Below are 25947 nucleotides of genomic sequence, written 5' to 3'. Positions count from 1 at the left end.
TCCTCATAGCAAACATGAACATAACACCATCAGATACCAAGAAACTTACCTTCAGGCCACACTGCAAAACAGAAATAGGCAATTTCACAAATGCACTTCACAATATAAACTGGGAATCTGAATTCAACAATACACAGGATATAAATTCATTAGCCAACATCTTCCTTTCTAAAACTCCAAGCCTCTACAACACTCACTCTCTTCTCCTCACCAAGCAAGTAACTGCCAAGAGATGAAATAATCCCTGGCTCACAAGTGGCATACTTGTGAGCCAGGGGGAATCAAAGCAATCGACAAGAAACACGAATATGAAAAAACATAGGATTGCCAAAGTTACAAAAGAAGCTTGAATAGCTTCTTTTCCTCAATTGGTGCTAACCTTGCCAGAAACCCAGACATATGTCACCACATACTTCACCGGCAGCTATCTTAAGTCTATTCTTTTTACCAGTCAGCCCGACAGACATTATATCCATAATTCACTCACTCAAAAGCAAAGTTGCAAACATTAGTGAAATAGTATATATGGTATATAAGAGTGCCGCTCATGCCCTTGCACCACCCATAGCTCTGCTAGTCAACAAATCGCACTTCACGCGCACGACTCCTTCCCAATCTCTTTCTTTTCAGGCATTGTTTGGTCCTGCCACGTGGCGTATTTTGATTTTAGTCATGTTGACCCTACTTGTCCTGATGATTTATTCCTCCAAAAACACCATGTTGATTTCTTGTATACTTTTGTCACCTTTAACCCTAACTGTACTGGTATCCGATTTGTTGCAGTCTCTTCTCAGGAAGCGGCTGACCGCTTGGCTTCGTTGTCCTGCGTCGGGGAGACCCCTGTTCAGATCTCCAAAAATACCTGGTTGAATGCCTGCATTGGCACAGTTCTTCTCCTGCACCATGTTGCGACTGGTGACAGGGAACTGAAAGACTTCCACGAGGATATTAAACGTGTTCTTGAGGCCCAAGGGCATTCTATCCTCCAGATTGATGCGTCACTCGACCACCTCATGGTCGTCGTCAGCCTCTTCGCGTGTAAAGGTCACGTTTGATAGTCGGTCCCTTCCATCTTCCGTCATTCTTGCTGGTGCCAGATGCTCCGTTCAGGAGTACATCTCTCCTCGCCTCTGTTGCAGGTGCTGGAGACTTGGGCATGGTTCCTTCAGGTGCAAAAAGTGAAGGGTTTCTATGCCCCTTTTGGTGACAATCACCTCAAGTCATTCTAAGATGCCGTGCCCTTCTTCCTAAGCTCACTGCAACAGTTGCGGTGACGCCCACCCTGCCTTCTCCCGAGCATGTGTGCACTACAAATTTGAGGAAGCCACCCTCCTTCGTGATGATTTGTCTTTTCCTGAGCCAAGAAGCCAGGTTCGCTGTCTTCCCTCTTTCTCTGGCATGTCTTATGCTTGTGTGTTGCATTCCTCTTCTCGCCCTCTTCCGCTTTCTCAGTTTCGCAACTGTTTCGAGTCCTTGGACCCCGACACCTCCTCGTCTGCAGGAGGTGTCGGGGTGAAAAGGAGCAGATGACACCACATCGTCTGTTCCTTTGCGTTCTGGGGTAGAGGATAATGTGATAATTGAGTGTCATAGAAATAATTTCATTTGAAACTTGTAGTTGTAGTGAATTATTGAAAACACTGCAAACCAGACATGAGAAGGCTCTTTGAAACCTTTAAAATACTGAGCGATTTCGAGTATATAAATCCACAAACTTCTTTAAAAGGTCAAATCTAATGCACACAATAACTCCAAACTCAACAAGCAACATTTTCAAGTGTTATTACAACTATTCTTCAGCATACTGTAATAATGTATTAATGCATTATCAGTGTATGACAATTTACGTACTCACCTGTCTTCCCATTTGCTTCTCAGTATGGACATGTTGCTGGAGCTCGGTCAATCAGCCAATGAATTCCGTGCTTTGCTGGAAGCTCACCTACAGAAGTTGGCTCCGGGGGTGGAGCCCCAGGAGGGCATAGTCATGCAGCTGGCGGAGGTCGCTCCTGATCCACGCACAATGAAGACCCACCTTCCACCCTCTCTCCTCACCCCAGACCTCCTTGACACTGCTAAGGTCAGTAACCTGTGCTGCATACACACCTGTACCTTACTTTTCAATGTATATACTCAGGGGGCCTGTCACCCCCACACTAGCATGGTCTGTCACCCCCACTGTTAAATATTGTGGGAGGTGTCTGTACTATGGGGCCTAGTATTATCTGGATGTAGGGGCAATAGTAAGCATTAAGAGTTATCAAATATGGGAGAACTAAAAGGCCCGGCCCCCCAAAAAAACTATCCACAGTAATAATAACTTGCTACTAGACCATGTCAGACTAGAGGTTGATCCTAGCACTCCCACACAGGAAGAAGGGATACTCCGTTACTAACTTACTTATTAACCCCTTAACAACCCCCCATATACACTCACACCAATAACAATAATAATAATTACTTTACCACACTATCTTACGTTAAAAGCCTTGGTCCACATAGACAGGATACAAGGTTTACACTGTCAACAAACTAGGGTAAAGTACTACTGGATAAGCACTGAAGCTTGATGCAGCTTAGGGTAGTGAGACCACGTGGTACCCTAATACCAAAACACAACACTTGGGGGTACCCAAAACACTGGCAAATACTATCCCCAGGTCTCACCAATCGTTACTACCAGAGTAGGCACACTTAAAAGACACCGTACTTAACTTAATAGTACAGGAACTTAAGGTAGGGGAAATAAGTAAGAGGAGGAGAGTAGGGGTGCAGCCACAGAGTAAGTCTCGACACCACGAACGCCAGCCAGAGAAGAACGCTCGCAGCGACCAGCTCAGGCCTCCCGCATTGTGGTGGTGCCGGGAGGAGCCTAATTGATCGTGCAGCTAAACACATTAAAAATCTTCCCCTATGCAACATATTGTTACTTTCCTCGTTCTCAGGGTAGTTAATCTTATAACAATGTTATACTTAATCCACAACAAGCTCAAGAGTTTGAATGCTTGTGAGCAACAAGATTCGTCCTACGTTTGGCAGGGAAGATACGAACAGACACACATCGACTTGCGTCTTGCTAATCTAACGTAGCTTATTTAGTTCAATTTTGACCTCTGGTTTCCACTTGAGGAACCCAGGGTCGTAACACCCACACTAGCATGGACTGTCACCCCCACACTAGCATGGTCAGTCACCCCCCACACTAGCATGGTCAGTCACCCCCACACTAGCATGGTCTGTCACCCCCACACTAGCATGGTCTGTCACCCCCACACTAGCATGGTCTGTCACCCCCCCACACTAGCATGGTCTGTCACCCCCACACTAGCATGGTCTGTCACCCCCACACTAGCATGGTCTGTCACCCCCCACACTAGCATGGTCTGTCACCCCCACACTAGCATGGTCTGTCACCCCCACACGAGCATGGTCTGTCACCCCCACACTAGCATGGTCTGTCACCCCCACACTAGCATGGTCTGTCACCCCCACACTAGCATGGTCTGTCACCCCCACACTAGCATGGTCTGTCACCCCCACACTAGCATGGTCTGTCACCCCCCACACTAGCATGGTCTGTCACCCCCCACACTAGCATGGTCTGTCACCCCCCACACTAGCATGGTCTGTCACCCCCCACACTAGCATGGTCTGTCGCCCCCCACACTAGCATGGTCTGTCACCCCCCACACTAGCATGGTCTGTCACCCCCCACACTAGCATGGTCTGTCACCCCCCCCCACACTAGCATGGTCAGTCACCCCCCCCCACACTAGCATGGTCTGTCACCCCCCACACTAGCATGGTCTGTCACCCCCACACTAGCATGGTCTGTCACCCCCCCCCCCACACTAGCATGGTCTGTCATCCCCACACTAGCATGGTCTGTCACCCCCCACACTAGCATGGTCTGTCACCCCCCCCCCACACTAGCATGGTCAGTCACCCCCCCCCCACACTAGCATGGTCTGTCACCCCCCACACTAGCATGGTCTGTCGCCCCCCACACTAGCATGGTCTGTCACCCCCCACACTAGCATGGTCTGTCACCCCCCACACTAGCATGGTCTGTCGCCCCCCACACTAGCATGGTCTGTCACCCCCCACACTAGCATGGTCTGTCACCCCCCACACTAGCATGGTCAGTCACCCCCCCCCACACTAGCATGGTCTGTCACCCCCCACACTAGCATGGTCTGTCACCCCCCACACTAGCATGGTCTGTCACCCCCCCCACACTAGCATGGTCAGTCACCCCCCCCCCCACACTAGCATGGTCTGTCACCCCCCACACTAGCATGGTCTGTCATCCCCACACTAGCATGGTCTGTCACCCCCCCCCACACTAGCATGGTCTGTCATCCCCACACTAGCATGGTCTGTCACCCCCCCCCACACTAGCATGGTCTGTCACCCCCACACTAGCATGGTCTGTCACCCCCACACTAGCATGGTCAGTCACCCCCCCCCCACACTAGCATGGTCAGTCACCCCCCCCCACACTAGCATGGTCTGTCACCCCCCCCCCACACTAGCATGGTCAGTCACCCCCCCCCCCACACTAGCATGGTCAGTCACCCCCCCCCCACACTAGCATGGTCTGTCATCCCCACACTAGCATGGTCTGTCATCCCCCACACTAGCATGGTCTGTCACCCCCCACACTAGCATGGTCTGTCACCCCCCACACTAGCATGGTCTGTCACCCCCCACACTAGCATGGTCTGTCACCCCCCACACTAGCATGGTCTGTCACCCCCCACACTAGCATGGTCTGTCACCCCCCACACTAGCATGGTCTGTCACCCCCCACACTAGCATGGTCTGTCACCCCCACACTAGCATGGTCTGTCACCCCCCACACTAGCATGGTCTGTCACCCCCCACACTAGCATGGTCTGTCACCCCCCCCCCCACACTAGCATGGTCTGTCATCCCCACACTAGCATGGTCTGTCACCCCCACACTAGCATGGTCTGTCATCCCCACACTAGCATGGTCAGTCACCCCCCCCACACTAGCATGGTCAGTCACCCCTCCCCCACACTAGCATGGTCTGTCACCCCCCCCCACACTAGCATGGTCTGTCACCCCCCACACTAGCATGGTCTGTCACCCCCCCCCACACTAGCATGGTCTGTCACCCCCCACACTAGCATGGTCTGTCACCCCCCCCCCACACTAGCATGGTCAGTCACCCCCCCCCCACACTAGCATGGTCTGTCACCCCCACACTAGCATGGTCTGTCATCCCCACACTAGCATGGTCAGTCACCCCCACACTAGCATGGTCTGTCACCCCCCACACTAGCATGGTCTGTCACCCCCACACTAGCATGGTCAGTCACCCCCCCCCACACTAGCATGGTCTGTCACCCCCCACACTAGCATGGTCTGTCACCCCCACACTAGCATGGTCAGTCACCCCCACACTAGCATGGTCTGTCACCCCCCCCCCCACACTAGCATGGTCTGTCACCCCCCACACTAGCATGGTCTGTCACCCCCCCCCCACACTAGCATGGTCAGTCACCCCCCCCCACACTAGCATGGTCTGTCACCCCCACACTAGCATGGTCTGTCATCCCCACACTAGCATGGTCAGTCACCCCCACACTAGCATGGTCTGTCACCCCCCACACTAGCATGGTCTGTCACCCCCACACTAGCATGGTCAGTCACCCCCCCCCACACTAGCATGGTCTGTCACCCCCCACACTAGCATGGTCTGTCACCCCCACACTAGCATGGTCAGTCACCCCCACACTAGCATGGTCTGTCACCCCCCACACTAGCATGGTCTGTCACCCCCACACTAGCATGGTCTGTCACCCCCACACTAGCATGGTCTGTCACCCCCCACACTAGCATGGTCTGTCACCCCCACACTAGCATGGTCTGTCACCCCCACACTAGCATGGTCTGTCACCCCCACACTAGCATGGTCTGTCATCCCCACACTAGCATGGTCAGTCACCCCCCCCCACACTAGCATGGTCTGTCACCCCCCACACTAGCATGGTCAGTCACCCCCCCCCCCACACTAGCATGGTCTGTCACCCCCCCCCACACTAGCATGGTCTGTCACCCCCACACTAGCATGGTCAGTCACCCCCCCCCCACACTAGCATGGTCTGTCACCCCCCCCCCACACTAGCATGGTCTGTCACCCCCACACTAGCATGGTCTGTCATCCCCACACTAGCATGGTCTGTCACCCCCACACTAGCATGGTCTGTCACCCCCCCCACACTAGCATGGTCTGTCACCCCCCCCCCACACTAGCATGGTCTGTCACCCCCACACTAGCATGGTCTGTCTCCCCCCACACTAGCATGGTCTGTCACCCCCACACTAGCATGGTCTGTCTCCCCCCACACTAGCATGGTCTGTCACCCCCACACTAGCATGGTCTGTCACCCCCACACTAGCATGGTCTGTCACCCCCCCCCCCCACACTAGCATGGTCTGTCACCCCCCACACTAGCATGGTCAGTCACCCCCCACACTAGCATGGTCTGTCACCCCCCACACTAGCATGGTCTGTCACCCCCCACACTAGCATGGTCTGTCACCCCCCACACTAGCATGGTCTGTCACCCCCCACACTAGCATGGTCTGTCACCCCCACACTAGCATGGTCTGTCACCCCCCACACTAGCATGGTCTGTCACCCCCCACACTAGCATGGTCTGTCACCCCCCACACTAGCATGGTCAGTCACCCCCACACTAGCATGGTCTGTCGGCAGGTATTCTTCATATGTGTGGCAGATATGCAGGTATACTGCCGTATATTCTATGATTATATCCTAGCAATTGATAATACTTCCTAATTAAAAAGAATAATGTTATCAGGGATGATAAATTCTATATCCTAGCTCCTGAAAATACTACTTAATTAAAGCGTATAATGTTGTCAGGGATAATAGATTAATGGATTGTAGACAGCCTAACTTCTGGCTATATTCTACTAATTATACTGGTTCGTAATTGATTACGAAGATCCCGGTTCAAAGAACCATAAAATATGTTGGGAAAATCTATCTCTAGTTTATATGCTAATAAAATAATGTTTAATTCTAATATGCTCGAAGGACCAGAATACTATTCTAAATGAGAGAACCAGTGGCTTATGGATCTCTATGATTAAATGCAATTCAATTCTAAAGATTCTATTATCATGCAATTAATGAACTGTAAATTGTATAAAATTCTAAGGGGCCTCGTAGCCTGGTAGATAGCGCGCAGGACTCGTAATTCTGTGGCGCGGGTTCGATTCCCGCACGAGGCAGAAACAAATGGGCAAAGTTTCTTTCACCCTGAATGTCCCTGTTACCTAGCAGTAAATAGGTACCTGGGAGTTAGTCAGCTGTCACGGGCTGCTTCCTGGGGTGTGTGTGTGTGTGTGGTGTGGAAAAAAAATAGTAGTTAGTAAACAGTTGATTGACAGTTGAGAGGCGGGCCGAAAGAGCAAAGCTCAACCCCCGCAAACACAACTAGGTGAATACATTTGGAGGGGGGGGGGGGGTTATTCTATAAGGTTAGTCTACGTAATGCATGTAATGTATAATAAATTGAATACGTGATAAAAATAAGAAATGCATGTATATAGATTATAAATCATAAATTATACAATGGTTAGTTAAATGCAATGTTTGTCTTCTAGAAACGAGAAAGACAGCTTATCTGTTGAGTAAGTATGACAGTGTGAGTCTCGCAAGTCGTATATCAAGTATGTTTATTGAGACAAGAAAAATATACATCTCAAAGGGATAAGAGTAGCTTAGGCTATATCTACCCCCCTAGAGGGAAACTTATTGTACAGCTACTGGAGGAACCACGTGATCGTGGAAGACGTTGCTGTCTCGCATGCAAATTCAAATTCAAATGTTTATTTAGGTAAAGTACATACATACAAGGGGTGATACAGATATTGATGGATTTATAGATAGAGCTAGTACATACAATGCCTAAAGCCACTATTACGCAAAGTGTTTCGGGCAGGAAAAACACATAAACATGCGTTGGTACTCCAGCTGAAATACAAATATTACGTAAATTCCACTCCAAACCCTAGAATCATTCATTTAATAGTCAATTCTAAATAGATTTGGCGATCTACAGTACACTTACGTAGGATTATATGTTGTCAAACGTCGTCACGACAGGGAAATAACCTAATTAAATTTTAAAGGCCTGTAAAATCACTTAAGGATACTTCTCTTCCCTGCCGAACGTGGTGTCCGTAAATAATTGAAGTTGCAGAATCAGTCTGGAGCCTGTAGGTAGCCAGATGCTCCAAATTTAGACCGATGTCATATACGCCAACTTCAGAACACCTATACAATGGCGGTTCTCGTGCGTCTCTCTCCTTCCTCCTCGGGTGGCGCATGCGCAACAGCTCCCAAAGCTGGGATCCCGAGTATAATAATATGAAGGAAATGGAGTATGACGACTATTTACGTCATAAATAAATGTTTTATACGGCAACAATTATTTTCTCGTAATGCAGTCAATTAATTTAGACGATATTAAATGAACGAAAAAGGATTTAAAGTGGAGATACGGTTTATCATTCTATTCACTAGTACAGTTAATCGTGGCTCTATAAATTAATTAAATTGAAAGTTTAAGTTTTGAAAATCAAAGTGATTGGACTTGTAGTAAAGATTAAGAACCAAAAATCTAGAGTATGGCATATTTCAGTGGAACTATCATAGCATATTAAGAAGCTATGTTGTTCCGTAGAGGTGTTTGCAACCATATTTATTCCTTGATAACCATTTTTCTTGACCAATATGTGGTCCATGCTGCAGGTGGTGTATGTGGCCAGGAACCCCAAGGATGTCTGCATGTCTTACTATCACCACAGTCGTATATTTAACGCCCATGGCTTCGTGGGCTCCTTCAACCAGTTCGTCCAGTTCCTGATTGATGATGACTGTGAGTTCTGTCACCAGTTTATTGTTCTCAGACATGTATTATTTTATTCACATTCATACATGAAACACATTGGACTTTATTATAATGTTTTTGACTTCATAAATCAAGACAGGGTTCAAACTTTATTTATAATTCATATTAGAACTACAATATAGTAACCAGATTAATTCAACCAAAAGTCACAACCTTGATTATCACAACTCAACAGATACATATATATTATACAATCAATATCAAATGATGGAAAGTTCCTCGGCCTATACTTAGACAAGAGACTCAACTTCAGCACCCACATACAACACATAGCCAAGAAAGTCTCAACAACAGTTCGTATACTCTCTAAAATCAGATATTATGTACCTAACTCTGCTCTCCTCTCACTATACTACGAGCTAATCTATCCCTACCTTACATATGGTATCTGTGCATGGGGCTCAACCACTGCAAACTACCTCAAGTCCATCATCACCCAGCAAAAAACTGCTATCAGAACAACAACAAACTCGCTTTTCAGACAACACTCAGCTCCCTTGTTTGTTTAACTCCCTAAACATGATAAACATAACCTCACTTCACACATTCTCTTGTGTCAACTACATTTACAAAACCCTTTTCTTAGCTGCAAACCCTGTTCTGAAACTCTCCTTGGACAGATGTAATAGGACCCATTATCACCACACCAGAAATAAATATCTCTTTGATATCCCCAGAGTCAAACTTAATCTGTGTAAACATTCTTTGCAAATAAAGGGACCCAGTCTATGGAACTCACTCCCTAATGAATTGAAAAGCTGTCAAACATTTGCCTTATTCAAAAATAAAACCAAACTGTTCCTAATTTCATCTTCATACTTTCCTACCTTGTGCTTGAAAGTCGCACTGTATCTAGTGCTACCCAATCCCCCAATATATGTACCAATGCCATACAACTTCACCATTGTAATCATTGTTGTTATCTTATATCATGTTATACACATAGTTTGTTACATTATATCTTACAATAATCCTCAAATTATGCTAAAATGTACCTGTGGAGAATCCTTAAATTTACTTTAATGTTCCTACTTTTTTCTGTCAAATTTCATATATGATGTATTTTTTTATACTTTCTTACAATGAACCTGTAAACATTTTTATAATTTTGCTAGAAATTACCTCCTTAAAACTATATTTTAGATTAAGGACCTGCCCGAAACGCTACGAGTTCTATACAAGAATGTATAACTTCAAGTCTCTGTACTCTCATGAACCCAATGTACCTTCTTGTATATAAATAAATAAATCAGTAAATAAATCAGTAAATAAATAAATAAATAAATAAATAAAAACTTACATATAGGCTGATAATAAACTAAAATAGTCTAATACAAGACACTAACATACAATGACTCAATATGCTTGAAAATGTCCAGAATTTCAGAATGATCAGAAATCTTACTTTCCCAACATTCCGTTAGTGTTAAATGTCCGTTGATGTCCTTGGCAAATCTGATGCCTTTGACATCGCTCATCTTAAATTCAAATTCATATTAAAGTTCAAATGTTTATTTAGGTCACCTGAATAAAATTCAGTTCAGGTACATACATTGAAAATGAGGTGCAAACATAATGTTGGATTTATATATAGAGCTAGTCCATAGAATACCTAAATACTCATAGCGTTTCGGGCAAGGTGTGGGGAAAATAACCCCCTCTTAGACTAAAACTTGATACTAATTGAGATTAAAGTATAAATTTAGTTGAAAAAGGTAAAAAAAAAAAAGGGGGGGGGGAGAAATGGCAGAAATCAGCAATTATACAAGTTGGTCAACAAACAGTATTGTTTGAAAACAGCAAGATTTTGGTTGACATTTAGGGGTAAGGTAGGTTACATGGAGTTAATTAGATAGTACTTAGTTTTTCTCTTAAACTGGTTAAGAGAGGTACAGCCTTTGACATGATTGGGAAGGTCATTCCACATTCTGGGTCCCTTGATTTGTAGAGCATTTCTAGTTTGATTAAGTCGTACTCTTGGAATATCAAATAGGTATTTGTTTGTGGTGTGGTGCCCATGGGTTCTGTTACAACCTTTTAGGAAGCTTTTAAGGTCAGGATTGGCATTACAGTTCAGAGTTTTAAATATATAGAGTACACAGGAGAGAATGTGCAGTGACTTAATATCTAACATATTCAAAGATTTAAGTAGGGGTACCGAGTGATGTCTGGGGCCAGAGTTAGATATTGTCCTAATAGCAGCTTTGTGTTGAGTAATTAGAGGCCGTAAATGATCTTGGGTAGTAGAACCCCAAGCACAAATACCATAGTTGAGATATGGATAGATGAGAGAGTAATAGAGCGTCACCAGGGCAGGGCGGGGTACATAATATCTGATCTTAGAAAGCCAACAGTTTTAGAAACTTTTTTTGCTATATTTAGAATGTGTCCCTGGAAATTCAGCTTGTTATCGATGAGGACACCAAGGAATTTACCATCTACTTTGCTACTAATTTGTATAGTGTTTATTCTTAGGTTAATTTGATTTGAGGATTTATTACCAAACAAAATATAGAAAGTTTTGTCAATGTTAAGGGTGAGTTTGTTAGCAGTTAGCCAAAGATGGACTTTATTTAGTTCAGTATTCACTGTGACATTTAGAGCAAGCGGGTCAGGACTGGAGAAAATGAAAGTTGTATCATCGGCAAATATAATTAGTTTGAGGTGTTGGAAGACATTTGGAAATCATTAATGTAGATTAATGATTCACTTCCAACATGTTTTCAAATACTTGTTCAATTGTCACTTGCTCCCGGTGGTAACTCATAATTTTCTCTATCTTCCTTATTCTTGGTAGACACTAGCATCGGTGTTGCTAGTGAGTTCCCTCCCCCCTGCCCTTGTTGACATAGTAGTGTGAAGCCTCATAAAGTGTTTGTCTGCCGTGTCAACCAATTTTACTCGCACATTTCGTTTCTATCATTGGAGGGAAGAGGGGGATCTTTTGTTGCCAAAATATTTTGCTGAGATTGAGATCATGTAATATTAGGAGCTTAGTTGATGTTGTACATGCTCTGGTGTGTGTCACAATGGTTTACTTTGTTTACTGTTCCTTCCAGTGTTGTACGGTCCATACTTGGAGCACGTACGGGAGGCCTGGGTGAAGCGAGAGCATCCCAACATGCTCTTCCTGTTCTACGAGGACCTCAAGACAGACATTATGGGACAACTGCACAAACTGAACAATTTCCTTGGTACCTCACTCACCCAACACCAGCTACAGCAGGTACGTCACCTCCCTACAGACACCCACTGTCACCTACAGACACCCACTGTCACCTACAGACACCCACTGTCACCTACAGACACCCACTGTCACCTACAGCATCAGTGGGTCTGGGTCTGAATCAGACCCAGAGCATCGGTTGCATCACTACATTGCTCTACAATAAATCACTTGAACTCCAAACCTCTCCTGATATTCTGAAAAAGGCGAGAGTAACCCCAGGGAGGGGGCGCCTCGCCTCACTAAACTAAAGTCGTTCGTCGACTGAAGCTCAATGGGGCTGACGTCTATTCTGGCCTCGATTTCCTGTCAGGATTTTACCCCCGTGGTTATGCCTGCTATGTGTTGGGGCGTTGGCAGGAGTACCAGTACTTCGGGATGCATGCACTTAGGGGTTATCTTCCCTAGGCGCCCAGTAAGTACTTCCCTTGGGTCTCAGGATTATCTTCCCTGGGGCTTTCGGGTTTTCACTTCCGTTTTAAGTGAGTTTAAGTGAAGGGTTACAGCCTTCACTTAAGTTTACAGCCCGCTCGAATGCCCCGGGGCTGCACCGTTTTGGTTTTAGGGACCCGGACTTAGGGGCGTTGGTCGCTTTGACCTTGGTTCAAATGCACCCCCCTGAGTCCTTCCCTTTTTGATGTGGTTCACCCTGTTCCTCCCACCCCCGGCTGCCGGCTCCCAAACGTCTGAGGGTTTCGGAGTCGGAGCGAGGTTATGCTGGAGATGAGACTCGGGGGCAGGAGAGAGATGAAACTTTAGTTGGAGACTGAGATGAATGGGGCAGCTCCAGAGGCTGCCTCATTCGATGAGGGGATGGAGGCCTTACAGCCTGCTTCTCCTACCGAGGCTTCTGGGTCTTACCAGCAGGCTCCCTTCTTTGATGCCTTTCCCTTGGACTCTGGCTTTTGTTCTAGGGTGGAGAACAGCTCTGCCATGGAGTCTGGTTTAGAGTATTCTTGGGCATGGGGGGAGTCTGCTTGGGGCGTTTGGGGCTCCATTCGATCCCTAATTTGATGAAGGAACATTCGAAACAGTTTCAATGGTCCCCCCCCCCCCCCTCCACGTGTTTATTTCCAGGTTCCTTTGGGTTTCACGGCTTCAACTTTCCAGAGGGTTTTCACCTCTCAGATTTTCCCTGCGAGGTTTGGGAGACCCTGGGGACGTACCTGCTGCAAGACTCGGACTTTGCCTCTGTGATGGACCCGGTCTCTTTTTGAGTTCGGTTCCTCTTCTCCGTATTAGGTACATTGTGATGTTCCTGCGTCTTCCTGGCTTGCAGACTGCCACTTCTTTTTGCTTGGGACGTGGCACAGGTTCTGTCATACCCGCACGCTGGATTGGCTGAAGGTTACTACGATATTGCAGGTTTACCTGGAGGGTGCTTTTGAGCACCTCAATGTGTGCCTTTACGCCCCTGTGCTTCCTTGTGAGGTTGACTTGCTCCAGTTGCACGCTCAGGTCCCTTCCCTTTCGGCTGCCTTGGTTGTGGAGGATCTTCGCGCTCGCGTGCATCTGGCTTCGGTCCTGCACTTATTTTCCCTTCTTGAGCTGTCATCGGACTGGCTTGTGGAGGATGTGGAGGCACCGAGTGTCGGGCTATCGTCTGGGACGTTGGCCTCGGCTGCTAGGGCATTGGCGGCATTACTGAAACTGTATGCGTCTATAATCCGGGATGAGGCGTCTCTGTTTTTTGCCTATCGCCTCGCATGTCGACAAGCCGTCTTCACTCTCTTTTGATTCGGCTTGGGCCCTGGCTCTTAGTTTTAGTCTACTTTCTGTCCATTATTATTCTTGGACTCGGATGTTTTTAGAAGGTAGATCCAAAGTGGTGAACGGTATTCATTACAATGAATAAGTAGCTAGGAAACCTAATAGTAAATCAGGTCTTATCTCCTCTAGGGCTTCCAGAGAAAATGAACAATATAATAATATTGTATAATACATTCGAACAGTTAGTCATATTATTCAAGGCAGAAAAGGTTTCATCTTAATGTAAGAAGCTATAGTGATAAAGGTGAGAGTGAAAATAATGGAAGACCAGACAATAATGTGATGAATGTAATAGAGGTGAACCTGCAAGATATAACGTCGTGAAATACAAGAGAGCGTATTAAAGTCTTAATAATCTCATAAGGTTACTTTCACCATTGTATTATTTGTTTGATAATAATTATAACTGGATTATTGCTCGGGCTCCACAGGTAGCTGACTACACAAGCTTCCCAGAGATGCGGAAGAGAGAGGAGAGAAACATAATCAAGGACTTCTCAGAAGAAATCAACATGGAACTGGTTAAAAAACATGGAGGATTCTTCAGGAAGGGTAAGATACAACTTGAACTGGGCGTCATGAAGGTACAAAATAAAGATGAAACAAACTCGAAGTAAATAAAGTTGAGCACTTTTCGGGAAACTTAATAGATTCTTAAGTGACCAGACCTTGCCACTACCTACACCAGGTAACCTGACCTTGCCACTACCTACACCAGGTGACCAGACCCTGCCCCTACCTACACCAGGTGACCAGACCTTGCCACTACCTACACCAGGTGACCTGACCTTGCCTCTACCTACACCAGGCGACCAGACCTTGCCCCTACCTACACCAGGTGACCTGACCCTGCCCCTACCTACACCAGGTGACCAGACCTTGCCACTACCTACACCAGGTGACCTGACCTTGCCACTACCTACACCAGGTGACCTGACCTTGCCACTACCTACACCAGGTGACCAGACCTTGCCACTACCTACACCAGGTGACCTGACCTTGCCCCTACCTACACCAGGTGACCTGACCTTGCCCCTACCTACACCAGGTGACCAGACCTTGCCACTACCTACACCAGGTGACCAGACCCTGCCACTACCTACACCAGGTGACCTGACCTTGCCACTACCTACACCAGGTGACCTGACCTTGCCACTACCTACACCAGGTGACCTGACCTTGCCACTACCTACACCAGGTGACCAGACCCTGCCCCTACCTACACCAGGTGACCAGACCCTGCCACTACCTACACCAGGTGACCTGACCTTGCCACTACCTACACCAGGTGACCTGACCTTGCCACTACCTACACCAGGTGACCTGACCCTGCCACTACCTACACCAGGTGACCTGACCCTGCCACTACCTACACCAGGTGACCAGACCTTGCCACTACCTACACCAGGTGACCTGACCTTGCCACTACCTACACCAGGTGACCTGACCTTGCCACTACCTACACCAGGTGACCTGACCTTGCCACTACCTACACCAGGTGACCTGACCTTGCCACTACCTACACCAGGTGACCTGACCCTGCCACTACCTACACCAGGTGACCTGACCTTGCCCCTACCTACACCAGGTGACCTGACCTTGCCACTACCTACACCAGGTGGCCTGACCTTGCCACTACCTACACCAGGTGACCTGACCTTGCCCCTACCTACACCAGGTGACCTGACCTTGCCACTACCTACACCAGGTGACCTGACCTTGCCCCTACCTACACCAGGTGACCTGACCTTGCCACTACCTACACCAGGTGACCAGACCCTGCCACTACCTACACCAGGTGACCTGACCTTGCCACTACCTACACCAGGTGACCAGACCCTGCCACTACCTACACCAGGTGACCTGACCTTGCCACTACCTACACCAGGTGACCAGACCCTGCCACTACCTACACCAGGTGACCTGACCTTGCCACTACCTACACCAGGTGACCTGACCTTGCCACTACCTACACCAGGTGACCTGACCTTGCCACTACCTACACCAGGTGACCTGACCTTGCCACTACCTACACCAGGTGACTAGACCTTGCCACTACCCAGACCAGGTGACCTGACCTTGCCACTACCTACACCAGGTGACTAGACCTTGCCACTACCTACACCAGGTGACTAGACCTTGCCACTACCTACACCAGGTGACTAGACCTTGCCACTACCCAGACCAGGTGACCTGACCTTGCCACTACCCACACCAGGTGACTAGACCTTGCCACTACCCACACCAGGTGACCAGACCTTGCCACTACCTACACCAGGTGACCTGACCCTGCCACTACCTACACCAGGTGACCTGACCTTGCCAGTACCTACACCAGGTGACTAGACCCTGCCACTACCTACACCAGGTGACCTGACCCTGCCCCTACCTACACCAGGTGACCTGACCCTGCCACTTCCTACACCAGGTGACCTGACCCTGCCCCTACCTACACCAGGTGACCTGACCCAGACGCTGTACTCGAACAGCGCCTAATTCGAACGCTGTTCGAATAATTGGAAATTGTTTGTTCGGCGCTCATAAACACACGTCCCTGAAAAATCAGTGTCCTCGTAAAGTTGAGAGATCTTGAGATGATTTCGGGACTTAGCGTCCTCGCGGCCCGGTCCTCGACCAAGCCTTCCTTTTGTTACACACCCCGAGGAAGCAGCCCGTAGCAGCTGTCTAACTCCCAGGTACCTATTTACTGCTAAGTGAACAGGGGCATGAAGGGTGAAAGAAACTCTGCCCATTTGTTTCCGCCTTCACCGGGAATCGAACCCGGAATCTCAGGACTACGAATCCGAGGCGTTGTCCACTCAGCTGTCAGGCCCCTAGTAGCTATTGTTCAGTACACAACACCACTAGACTTCTGTAAACTTTCTTGTGATTTCATGGATATTATTGTGGGGGAGCCCCGTCGGGTCTGTGAAGCTATCGGACTCATATTAGCTACATCAGTCTGGGGCTTCAGTCATGTGGAGTTCTTATGCCTACCGGGAACCACGAGCCAGAACCTGGTTCCCTCAGAGGCGAAGGGTGCAATGATCTATGAAAACTCCACTCTGAGCGTATATTCATGTTTGTAGGGAGTAGTTTGTCGCTGGAGCGCACGGTGCTGCGTAGCTCACATACCAGCGGCGGCCGTCTCTCTCTCTGGTCTTTTTTCTTCTTTTTTTTTTTGAGATATATACAAGAGTTGTTACATTCTTGTAGAGCCACTAGTACGCGTAGCGTTTCGGGCAGGTCCCTGGAATACGATCCCCGCCGCGAAGAATCGTTTTTTCATCCAAGTACACATTTTACTGTTGCGTTAAACAGAGGCTACAGTTAAGGATTTGCGCCGAGTAAATCCTCCCCGGCCAGGATACGAACCCATGACATAGCGCTCGCGGAACGCCAGGCGAGTGTCTTACCACTACACCACGGAGACTATACTAGTCTTCTGTTGTTGTGGTGCAGTTTCAGGGGTTCTTTTCAATCTTTTTACCTTTTTCCTGCCTGGTGGACGGCTACCGGACTTCCCATTGGGTACGCTTATGTTGGTAGTCCTCCACTCGGCCCACGAGGCTGTTCCTGTCTGACTGAGTTCGAAACCACAAGTCAAAGGCAAGTTTGACTTGAGGTTTACGTTGTGAATATGGTGGCTCGTGTTCTCCCTGGTAACGCAATTGACTGATGAAAAACGAATTCTGATCTCTTACCATAGCGGGTGTCCTTGGGAGGTCGAGATGCTGGCGATAAGCTCCCTATTTTCCATCTCTTTTTAAGGATCAGCGTGGTCAAGCGGTCAGCGTACTAGTTATGCACAGCTGCGCGAACACCTGTGCTCTCTGGGTTCGAGTCTCTTGCAGGGGTTGAGTTCAATGTTTGTTTGTTTATATATATATATATATATATATATATATATATATATATATATATATATATATGTATATATATATATATATATATATATATATATATATATATATATATATATATATATATATGTATATATATATATATATATATATATATATATATATATATATATATATATATATATATTATTTATATGTATATATATATATATATATATATATATATATATATATATATATATATATATATATATATATATTATATATATATATGTCAGATTCAGATTCAGATGTTTATTCAGGTAAGGTATATACATACAAGTGATGTTACATTAATGGATTGATATATAGATAGAGCTAGTACATACAATGCCTAAAGCCACTATTACGCAATGCGTTTCGGGCAAGAAAAACATTAATATCTAGAACTTAATACTAATTGAGCATAAAGAATAAAAAGTGTTGAGAACAAATACAAATAAAGATAAAAAAAAGGGGGGAACATGACTGAAAAAGCAGCACAAATACAATAGGTTGACAAACAGTGTTGATTAAAAAAAAAAAAGAAAATAACAGACATGGGTTGACAATAGAGGAGTGAGGTGGATTACAGGGAATTTATTAGGTAGTGTTTAGTTTTTATCTTAAACTGGTTGAGAGAGGTACAGTCTTTAACATGGTTGGGAAGGTCATTCCACATTCTGGGCCCCTTGATTTGTAGAGCATTTCTAGTTTGATTAAGACGTACTCTAGGAATATCAAAACTGTATTTATTTCTGGTGTGGTGCTCATGGGTTCTGTTACAACCTTCTATGAAGCTTTTAAGATCAGGATTGGCATTATAGTTTAGCGTTTTATATATGTATAATACACATGAGAGAATGTGCAGTGACTTAATATCTAACATATTCAGAGATTTGAGTAGGGGTACCGAGTGATGTCTGGGGCCAGAGTTGGATATTGTTCTAATAGCAGCTTTGTGTTGGGTAATTAGAGGACGTAAGTGATTTTGGGTAGTAGAACCCCAAGCACAAATACCATAGTTGAGATAAGGATAGATAAGGGAGTAATAGAGAGTCACCAGGGCAGGGCGTGGTACATAATATCTGATCTTAGAAAGAATGCCAACAGTTTTTGAAACTTTTTTTGATATATTTAGAATGTGTCCCTGGAAATTCAGCTTGTGGTCAATGAGAATGCCAAGGAATTTGCCATCTAATTTGTTACAAATTTGGGTATTGTTTATTTTGAGATTTATATGACTAGAGGATTTATTGCCAAACAGAATATAGAAAGTTTTGTCAATGTTAAGGGTGAGTTTGTTGGCAGTTAGCCAAAGATGGACTTTATTTAGCTCAGTATTTACTGTGGCATTTAGAGCAAGAGGGTCAGGACTGGAGTAAATGAAGGTTGTGTCGTCAGCAAATAGAATTGGTTTGAGGTGTTGGGAGGCATTTGGAAGGTCATTAATGTAGATGAGAAAGAGGAGAGGGCCAAGTATGCTGCCCTGAGGAACACCAATGTTGATGGGTAGGGTGGGAGAAATTGTATTATTCACAGAAACATATTGGAGCCTGTCAGTAAGGTAGGACTCGAGGTATTGTAGGGAGTGTCCTCTGACTCCATAATGATGTAATTTAAGAAGAAGGTTATGGTGGTTGACAGTATCAAAAGCTTTACGCAGGTCCACAAATAACCCAACAGGGAACTCCTTTTTATCAAGAGCTGTATGAATCGAGTTAAGCATACTAATAAGTGCATCGTTAGTGCTTTTTTTGGGTCTGAAGCCATATTGGCAAGGGCTAAGTATATTGAGTTTGGCTAGATATGAGTAAAGCTGCTTATATATAAGTTTTTCAAAAATTTTTGACAAGTTTGGCAGGATTGATATAGGTCTGTAGTTGTTAACATCTGTGGGGTCACCACATTTGTGGACAGGCGTTACTCTCGCTTTTTTTAGAATATCTGGAAAGGTTTGGAGTTCAAGTGACTTGTTGAAGAGCAATGCAATAGCAGGGGCTAAAGATCTGGAGGCTTTTTTGTAAATTAAAGTTGGTATCTCCTCAAGGGCACCAGACTTGGTTTTAAGGGAAAGGATTATCTCATTGACGTCAATGGAGTTAATAGGCTTTAGGTACAGAGACTGTGGATAGTTACCTGTAAGATAGTCCTTAATGTCAGTACTGGAAGATGGAATATCATTTGCAAGGGATGAACCAATGGAAGAGAAGAACCTATTGAACTCAATAGCAGAATCAGAGGCTGAAAGCTGACCATCGTTATTAGACAGGAGAGTCGGTTTGTTATTTAAAGATTTCTTTGATCCCAATATTTGTGAAATTGTGCTCCAAGTTTGTTTAATGTTGCTCTTTATTTGAGTAAATTTATCTTCGTAGTATTTAGTTTTGGCTCGTCTAATTATCTTAGATAGCAATAATGAGTAATTCTTTGAGAATTCTTTGGAGACAATTCCTAACCTATACTTCTTCTCAAGGTCGTGTTTTTTGTTAATGGATTTCAGTATTCCCTTTGTAAGCCAAGGATTGTTAAGCCTTTTGCTTGTGACTTGTTTTGTAAGCCTAGGACAGTGGGTGTTATAAAGGCTAAGAGTTGTTTGTAGAAAAGATTGCACTGCTAGGTTGATGTCCCCTATGTTACCTAACTCGGACTCCCAGTTGACATTATCAGCAGCAGTTATAAAATTGTTTATAGCAGTTTCATTGTGCAGCCTAAAGCTTAACTCCCTTGTTTCTAGAGGTGGTTTGTTAATGTTAGTTAAGAGAAATGTGGGGTAATGGTCTGTAGTGCTATCGGTGATTATACCTGAAGTAAGCGGAGAGGTTATGTTGGTCCAGATGTGATCTAGAGTCGTGGCAGTGCTATCAGTGATTCTAGTAGGTCTAGTGATTAAGGGTATGAGGAAGCAGGAATTCATACAGTTGAGGAAGCTAACAGCAGTAGGGTGTTCGGGCTCGCAGAGGTCAATATTAAAGTCCCCTGCGATAATTAGGTGGTTTTTGTTCAGTCTGTTATCAAGTATTAGATTTCTAAGGTTTGAGTTGAATTCAGACACATCAGTGTTGGGAATTCTATAGACTGCACCCACAGACAGGACAGACTCGGCACCCTTGACTCTGAAGCTGGCGAAGATATACTCCCCATAGCAGTCTCTAGTTCTAATTTCTTTTAAGCATGTTAGTTCTTGGTGGTAGTAAAGAGCAGTGCCACCACCTCTTTGAAGTTGACGACAGTTGTGAATTGCTGAGTAGTTAGGCATGTTAAAGAGCTGAGTAGTATCCTCTTTCAACCATGTTTCAGTAAGTATAATAAAAGAGAATTTGTTGCCAATAGTTTCAATCAAGGCACTAACATCATCGAAGTGTTTACCTAGGGATCTAACGTTCAAATTGATTACAGAGATATTGTGATTATGAGTTAATACATTGTTTACATCATGTGCTGCAAAATATCTGCAATTTAGATCATTAAAGTGATTATTGTCATAGATAGTGGATAAGAGGTTAAGTTCTGGGTCTATACTTGTCTGCATAAAAAAAGCTGATTGTAGAATCAGAAATAAGTAGAAATAAGCTATAAAATAGGGAAAAATATATACACAATACTGTACAAAACAAACACAAAAGGGGCTTACAGGGGTACAATGGAGTAAGGGAGTATGGCTAGGCTAGGCAACCTAGGCAATTAATGAGATTAAAGAAAAAACATGTAAACATGGACTATACAAAACACAAGATATAGAAATACAAAACAAAAAATATAAGCAAGACTAAGCAATACAAAAAAAACAAATTGAGCAAAAATGATAAAAAAAGAAAAAATGAGGTAGATTGCTTACGAGTACTCTCAGGTACACTAAGTAACAATTTGCAATTTGAGATGCAGGCAAAGCCAGGGGTACAATGGAGTAAGGGAGCATGGCGAGGCTAGGCAACCTTGGTAATAAATGAAATCAAAGAAAAGTTGAATAATAAACATAGGCAAATTTAAGCTAATGATTAATAACTATAGATAGTTCAGTAATGACTGTATAATTAAAAAGACCTGAAGAACTACTTAATACACTCAATGAAATAATTTCGGTAAATGACTAGGTAAGAGTAAGTTAAAAATTAAGTCAGAAAATGAACCAAGGAGACTTAGGATACCTAGCCCCACTAGTTGACAGGGGGTTAATTAAGTTAATTCATTGGGAGTGATAAGGTGAGACAAACCACATGTATGTATATATATAACTAAATACGCACGCGCGTATGTATATATATAACTAAATACGCACGCGCGTATGTATATATATAACTAAATACGCACGCGCGTATGTATATATATATATATATATTATTATATATATTTTATATATATATATAATATGCACACAAACTTGCCTAAACTCATAAGTAAAGTTAACACAACAACTTTTAGACACCACCCGCAGGTAGACTCGAACCTTGACAGCACAGTTGCTTTCCAACAACTGCCATACCTAGTACGCCAATACATGTTGTTGTTGTTGTTGTTTCAGACTTAGCTACTCAGAAGGAAGTGTCCATGTAGCACGGGCTATGGTGAGCCCGTAATTGAGTTTGGTTATACGTGATAACCTTTTTCCTGTGATATTTGGGTCTAAGTTTAAAATGGAGGAGAGGACTTCTCCTTTTTCCCTGCTTATTTATCGCTTCCGTTTTATTGCACTGGTTTTAATCTTGTTTTATTAACATTATCTTGGTGGCGGATGTAGATGCAGAATGCTCACTAATGAGTCCCATTCCTCAACGGCTTTTCTAATCATTGTAGTCGCAGTGGAATGTGCATGTAATGCAGGTGCTGCCGTTGGATTAATGTTGAGTTTGATGCTCAGGGCTTCAGTAGCTTCACATTCCAGTAAGTAGTGCAATAGTGGCGCCTCTGCTTCTGTTTCACAGATGTGACACTCTTTAACTATTGGGTTCATTACCTCCCAGCAGCACTTGTATCCAAGTCTGAGTCTGTGTATGGCTACTGCAATGTCTCTGGATATCTTTTTGCCAGGCTTGAAAGAGTAGTAGCCAGTGGCTTGTTCGTACCATATCGCAGTGGATCTTCCTTCCGCTACTTTGGCTCTGTGGCGACTTTTGATAGTTGGGAATATTTTCTTCTTGATTTGCTCCTTTATCTGTGAGAAACTTGGAGGTATTTGAGCCTGTACAACAGGTAGAGCAGTGGCAGTTTTTGCTAGTGAGTCTGCCTTTTCATTACCATCTATGCCAATGTGACTTGGTATCCAATTTAGGGTGATTAACAGCCCTAGATTATGGGCATCTTTTCCTATATGTTGAATTTCTGTGAGGAGTTGTATATTATCTCTGTGCTGACTGGATAACAATGCCTGGAGCGAAGATTTAGAGTCTGTATGAATGATGACATCATGTAAATTATTCTCAATTGTATAGTTTATTGCCTCCTTCAAGGCACATAATTCTGTTTGCAATGTTGAGCACCCACTATTCATGCTCCAGTAAGCTTCATGGTTGGTAGTGTAAACTGCTGCCCCAGCAGAACCTTTTTCTTGATCAACTGATCCGTCTGTGAAGATGTGAGTCGTTGTCGGTCTTGAGATGGTTTCCATTTGTTGTTCTATTACTTCCTTGAGCCTCTGAGGGTCACATGCTGATTTTTTAACTGGAAATCTTTCAATGATTATCTTTAGATTCGATTCTTCCCATGGAGGAGGCTGTCGAAAGTGTTGATATGGTCTATCTTCCCCTTTGTTTTTAATGGTCCATTTCAGGTCCATTTTCTCTAAAATCTTGACCAGATTATCCATCCATGAGCTTGTTCTATACTGTAGGCTTTTCTGAAAGGATCTCTGTATGCTGTCTTTGACTGACAGTCTGGCGGTTGTTCCAGTAAGTTTTCCTATTATGGCGGCTATCCTTTGTTTCATCCTGTTTTCTAAAGCTGGTAAATTTGTTTCCATTCTAAGGTTCTCTCTACGCGTCCATACAGGTGCTCCCAGCATTGTTCTCAGAGCTTCATTTTGAGATACTTCCAGTGTTTCAAAATGATGCGTTATAATTGTATAATTGTAATAATAGTTATAATTGCGTTAGGTATATACCAGTACGGGGTATAACCTTTCACGGGGTCAGGTGAAAAAATAAGTAAAATAAAGGAAAAAGCAAGGGGTAAATAGGAGACGAAGCACATACAATGATTAATTAGGTGTAATAGGCCTATTATGTTGAACGGTGCCTTCTATGTTGGCATCGTACATATACGGTGCCTTCTATGTTGGCATCGTACATATACGGTGCTTCTATGTTGGCATCGTACATATACGGTGCCTTCTATGTTGGCATCGTACATATACGGTGCCTTCTATGTTGGCATCGTACATATACGGTGCCTTCTATGTTGGCATCGTATACTACACATAAGGGGCATAACTGGCCGACCCTTCACAGTGTTCAAGAGAGAACTGGATAAGCACCTCCAAAGGATACCTGATCAACCAGGCTGTGACTCATACGTCAGGCTGCGAGCAGCCGCGTCTAACAGCCTGGTTGATCAGTCCAGCAACCAGGAGGCCTGGTCGACGACCGGGCCGCGGGGACACTAAGCCCCGGAAGCACCTCAAGGTAACCTCAAGGTAAGGTATCGTTATGTTCCGGACTTGTCCTTACTCTCATGGTGGGTAGAGTAAATAGTTCCGTAATTTGGGTGTTCATGGTAGGTTGTCCTATTTTTATGTGGATTGCTTCAAGAATTTGTAATCTTGCATCTTAGGTTCTGTCTATTATACAAGTTTTTTTATTCAGCATTTCTCTAGTTAGGGTGATGTCATGGGCTTGTCTCATGTGATATCTAGGGGCACCGGATTGAAGATAACAGGTCAAACGCCTCGTCAGCTTGGTCGACGTCATACCTCGACCAAGTATGACGTATATTATACATTCAGATGTATAATATACGTCATATTATCAATCTGAATATTAAAATGTTTACTCAGATTGTCCTGAAGATGAGACCTAATAGTTGTGTGTTACAGGTGAAGTGGGCAACTGGAAGGAACACCTCACAAGTACTCAAGAAGCCAAGATTGATCTGTGGACCATGAAAAATATCCTTAACTTAGGTCTCAAGTTCAAGTACTCAGGCAGCAAAGTTTGATATGTGGACCAGGAAGAACACACTCATTTTGGGCGTGAGGGTGAACAAACATAGATATAAAATTTTATTATTTAAATAAGTAAAATATTTGTAACTACAAGTTTCATGGAATTTATTGCAACTTCGCGGTTGCTAGTAAGATTGTTCTCGGTGTACAGTAGTGCTGGACTGTACAATGTGTGCTGGAACACGGTGATCTACATGTGTGTGTTCTCAAGGCTCATAAATATGGGTCTTGGCGCTGTGTCGAAGCCCCGGAGCCTTTGGAAACAACAGTCGATTTTACTCTATCCGCCAAGAAGCCTGGGACGCATTTATTTTCAGAAATTTGGACAAATACCATGATTGCTAAAAATTTGTTTAAATCTAAATTTATTCATTCATTTATATTTATTTATATTAAAGTGAAGTTATTTAAAATTATTTAGGAATTAACATAAATTGTAGAGTGAACAAAATACATTATACTATTAACAGTATGAGTAATTATACCAATTATCATAATGAAAGGTGGAAATTAAATTTAAAATGGAATTATCAATATTGTAAACTGATTAATATTCAATGTAAATAACAGTAAAATAATGGATACCAAATGTTGATGTAAATTAAAGTTAAATGTAGATGAACATAAATGGAGTTATTCATGAATTGTAGCTTACATAATGAACATTATAACTTTTACAGACTAGCAAATGTTAGAACTTAATTACTTATACTAAATATGACAAAATCAGTTGGCGTTAACATAAGTTGGAAATTGAATAATACGCAATATAGTATAAATGTACAGCAAATGATACCCAATAGGAATATGGGCCAAATGCTGTTTAAGATTCACTACTGGAACAAAAACTTCCAAGTGAGCCCATAGTGATGAAGAAAAATAAACTAAGGCAGTTAACATTATTTACAAATCCACACGAGTCAAATAATAGTGCAT

The 25947-nt window shown here is 44.2% G+C and overlaps 1 protein-coding gene across 10 annotated transcripts in view; it reads left to right on the top strand.

The window, feature by feature from the left end:
* The window catches only part of LOC123767971 (sulfotransferase 1C4), a 53653-nt gene extending 28175 nt beyond the window's left edge, over positions 1-25478 (top strand). For all 10 annotated transcript variants that reach the window (XM_045758194.2, XM_069306550.1, XM_045758193.2 and 7 more), the window contains 5 exons: positions 1879-2080; positions 8819-8945; positions 12038-12204; positions 14406-14526; positions 24883-25478. In XM_045758194.2, the coding sequence (XP_045614150.1) occupies positions 1879-2080; positions 8819-8945; positions 12038-12204; positions 14406-14526; positions 24883-25004 (739 nt within the window). In that variant the 3' untranslated portion in view covers positions 25005-25478. The remainder of the gene's footprint in view (positions 1-1878; positions 2081-8818; positions 8946-12037; positions 12205-14405; positions 14527-24882) is intronic.
* Positions 25479-25947: the final 469 nt, after the last annotated feature.

This window comes from Procambarus clarkii, chromosome 58 (assembly GCF_040958095.1).
Source record: "Procambarus clarkii isolate CNS0578487 chromosome 58, FALCON_Pclarkii_2.0, whole genome shotgun sequence".
NCBI lineage: Eukaryota > Metazoa > Arthropoda > Malacostraca > Decapoda > Cambaridae > Procambarus > Procambarus clarkii.
This window is presented reverse-complemented; position numbering and strand designations above follow the sequence as displayed.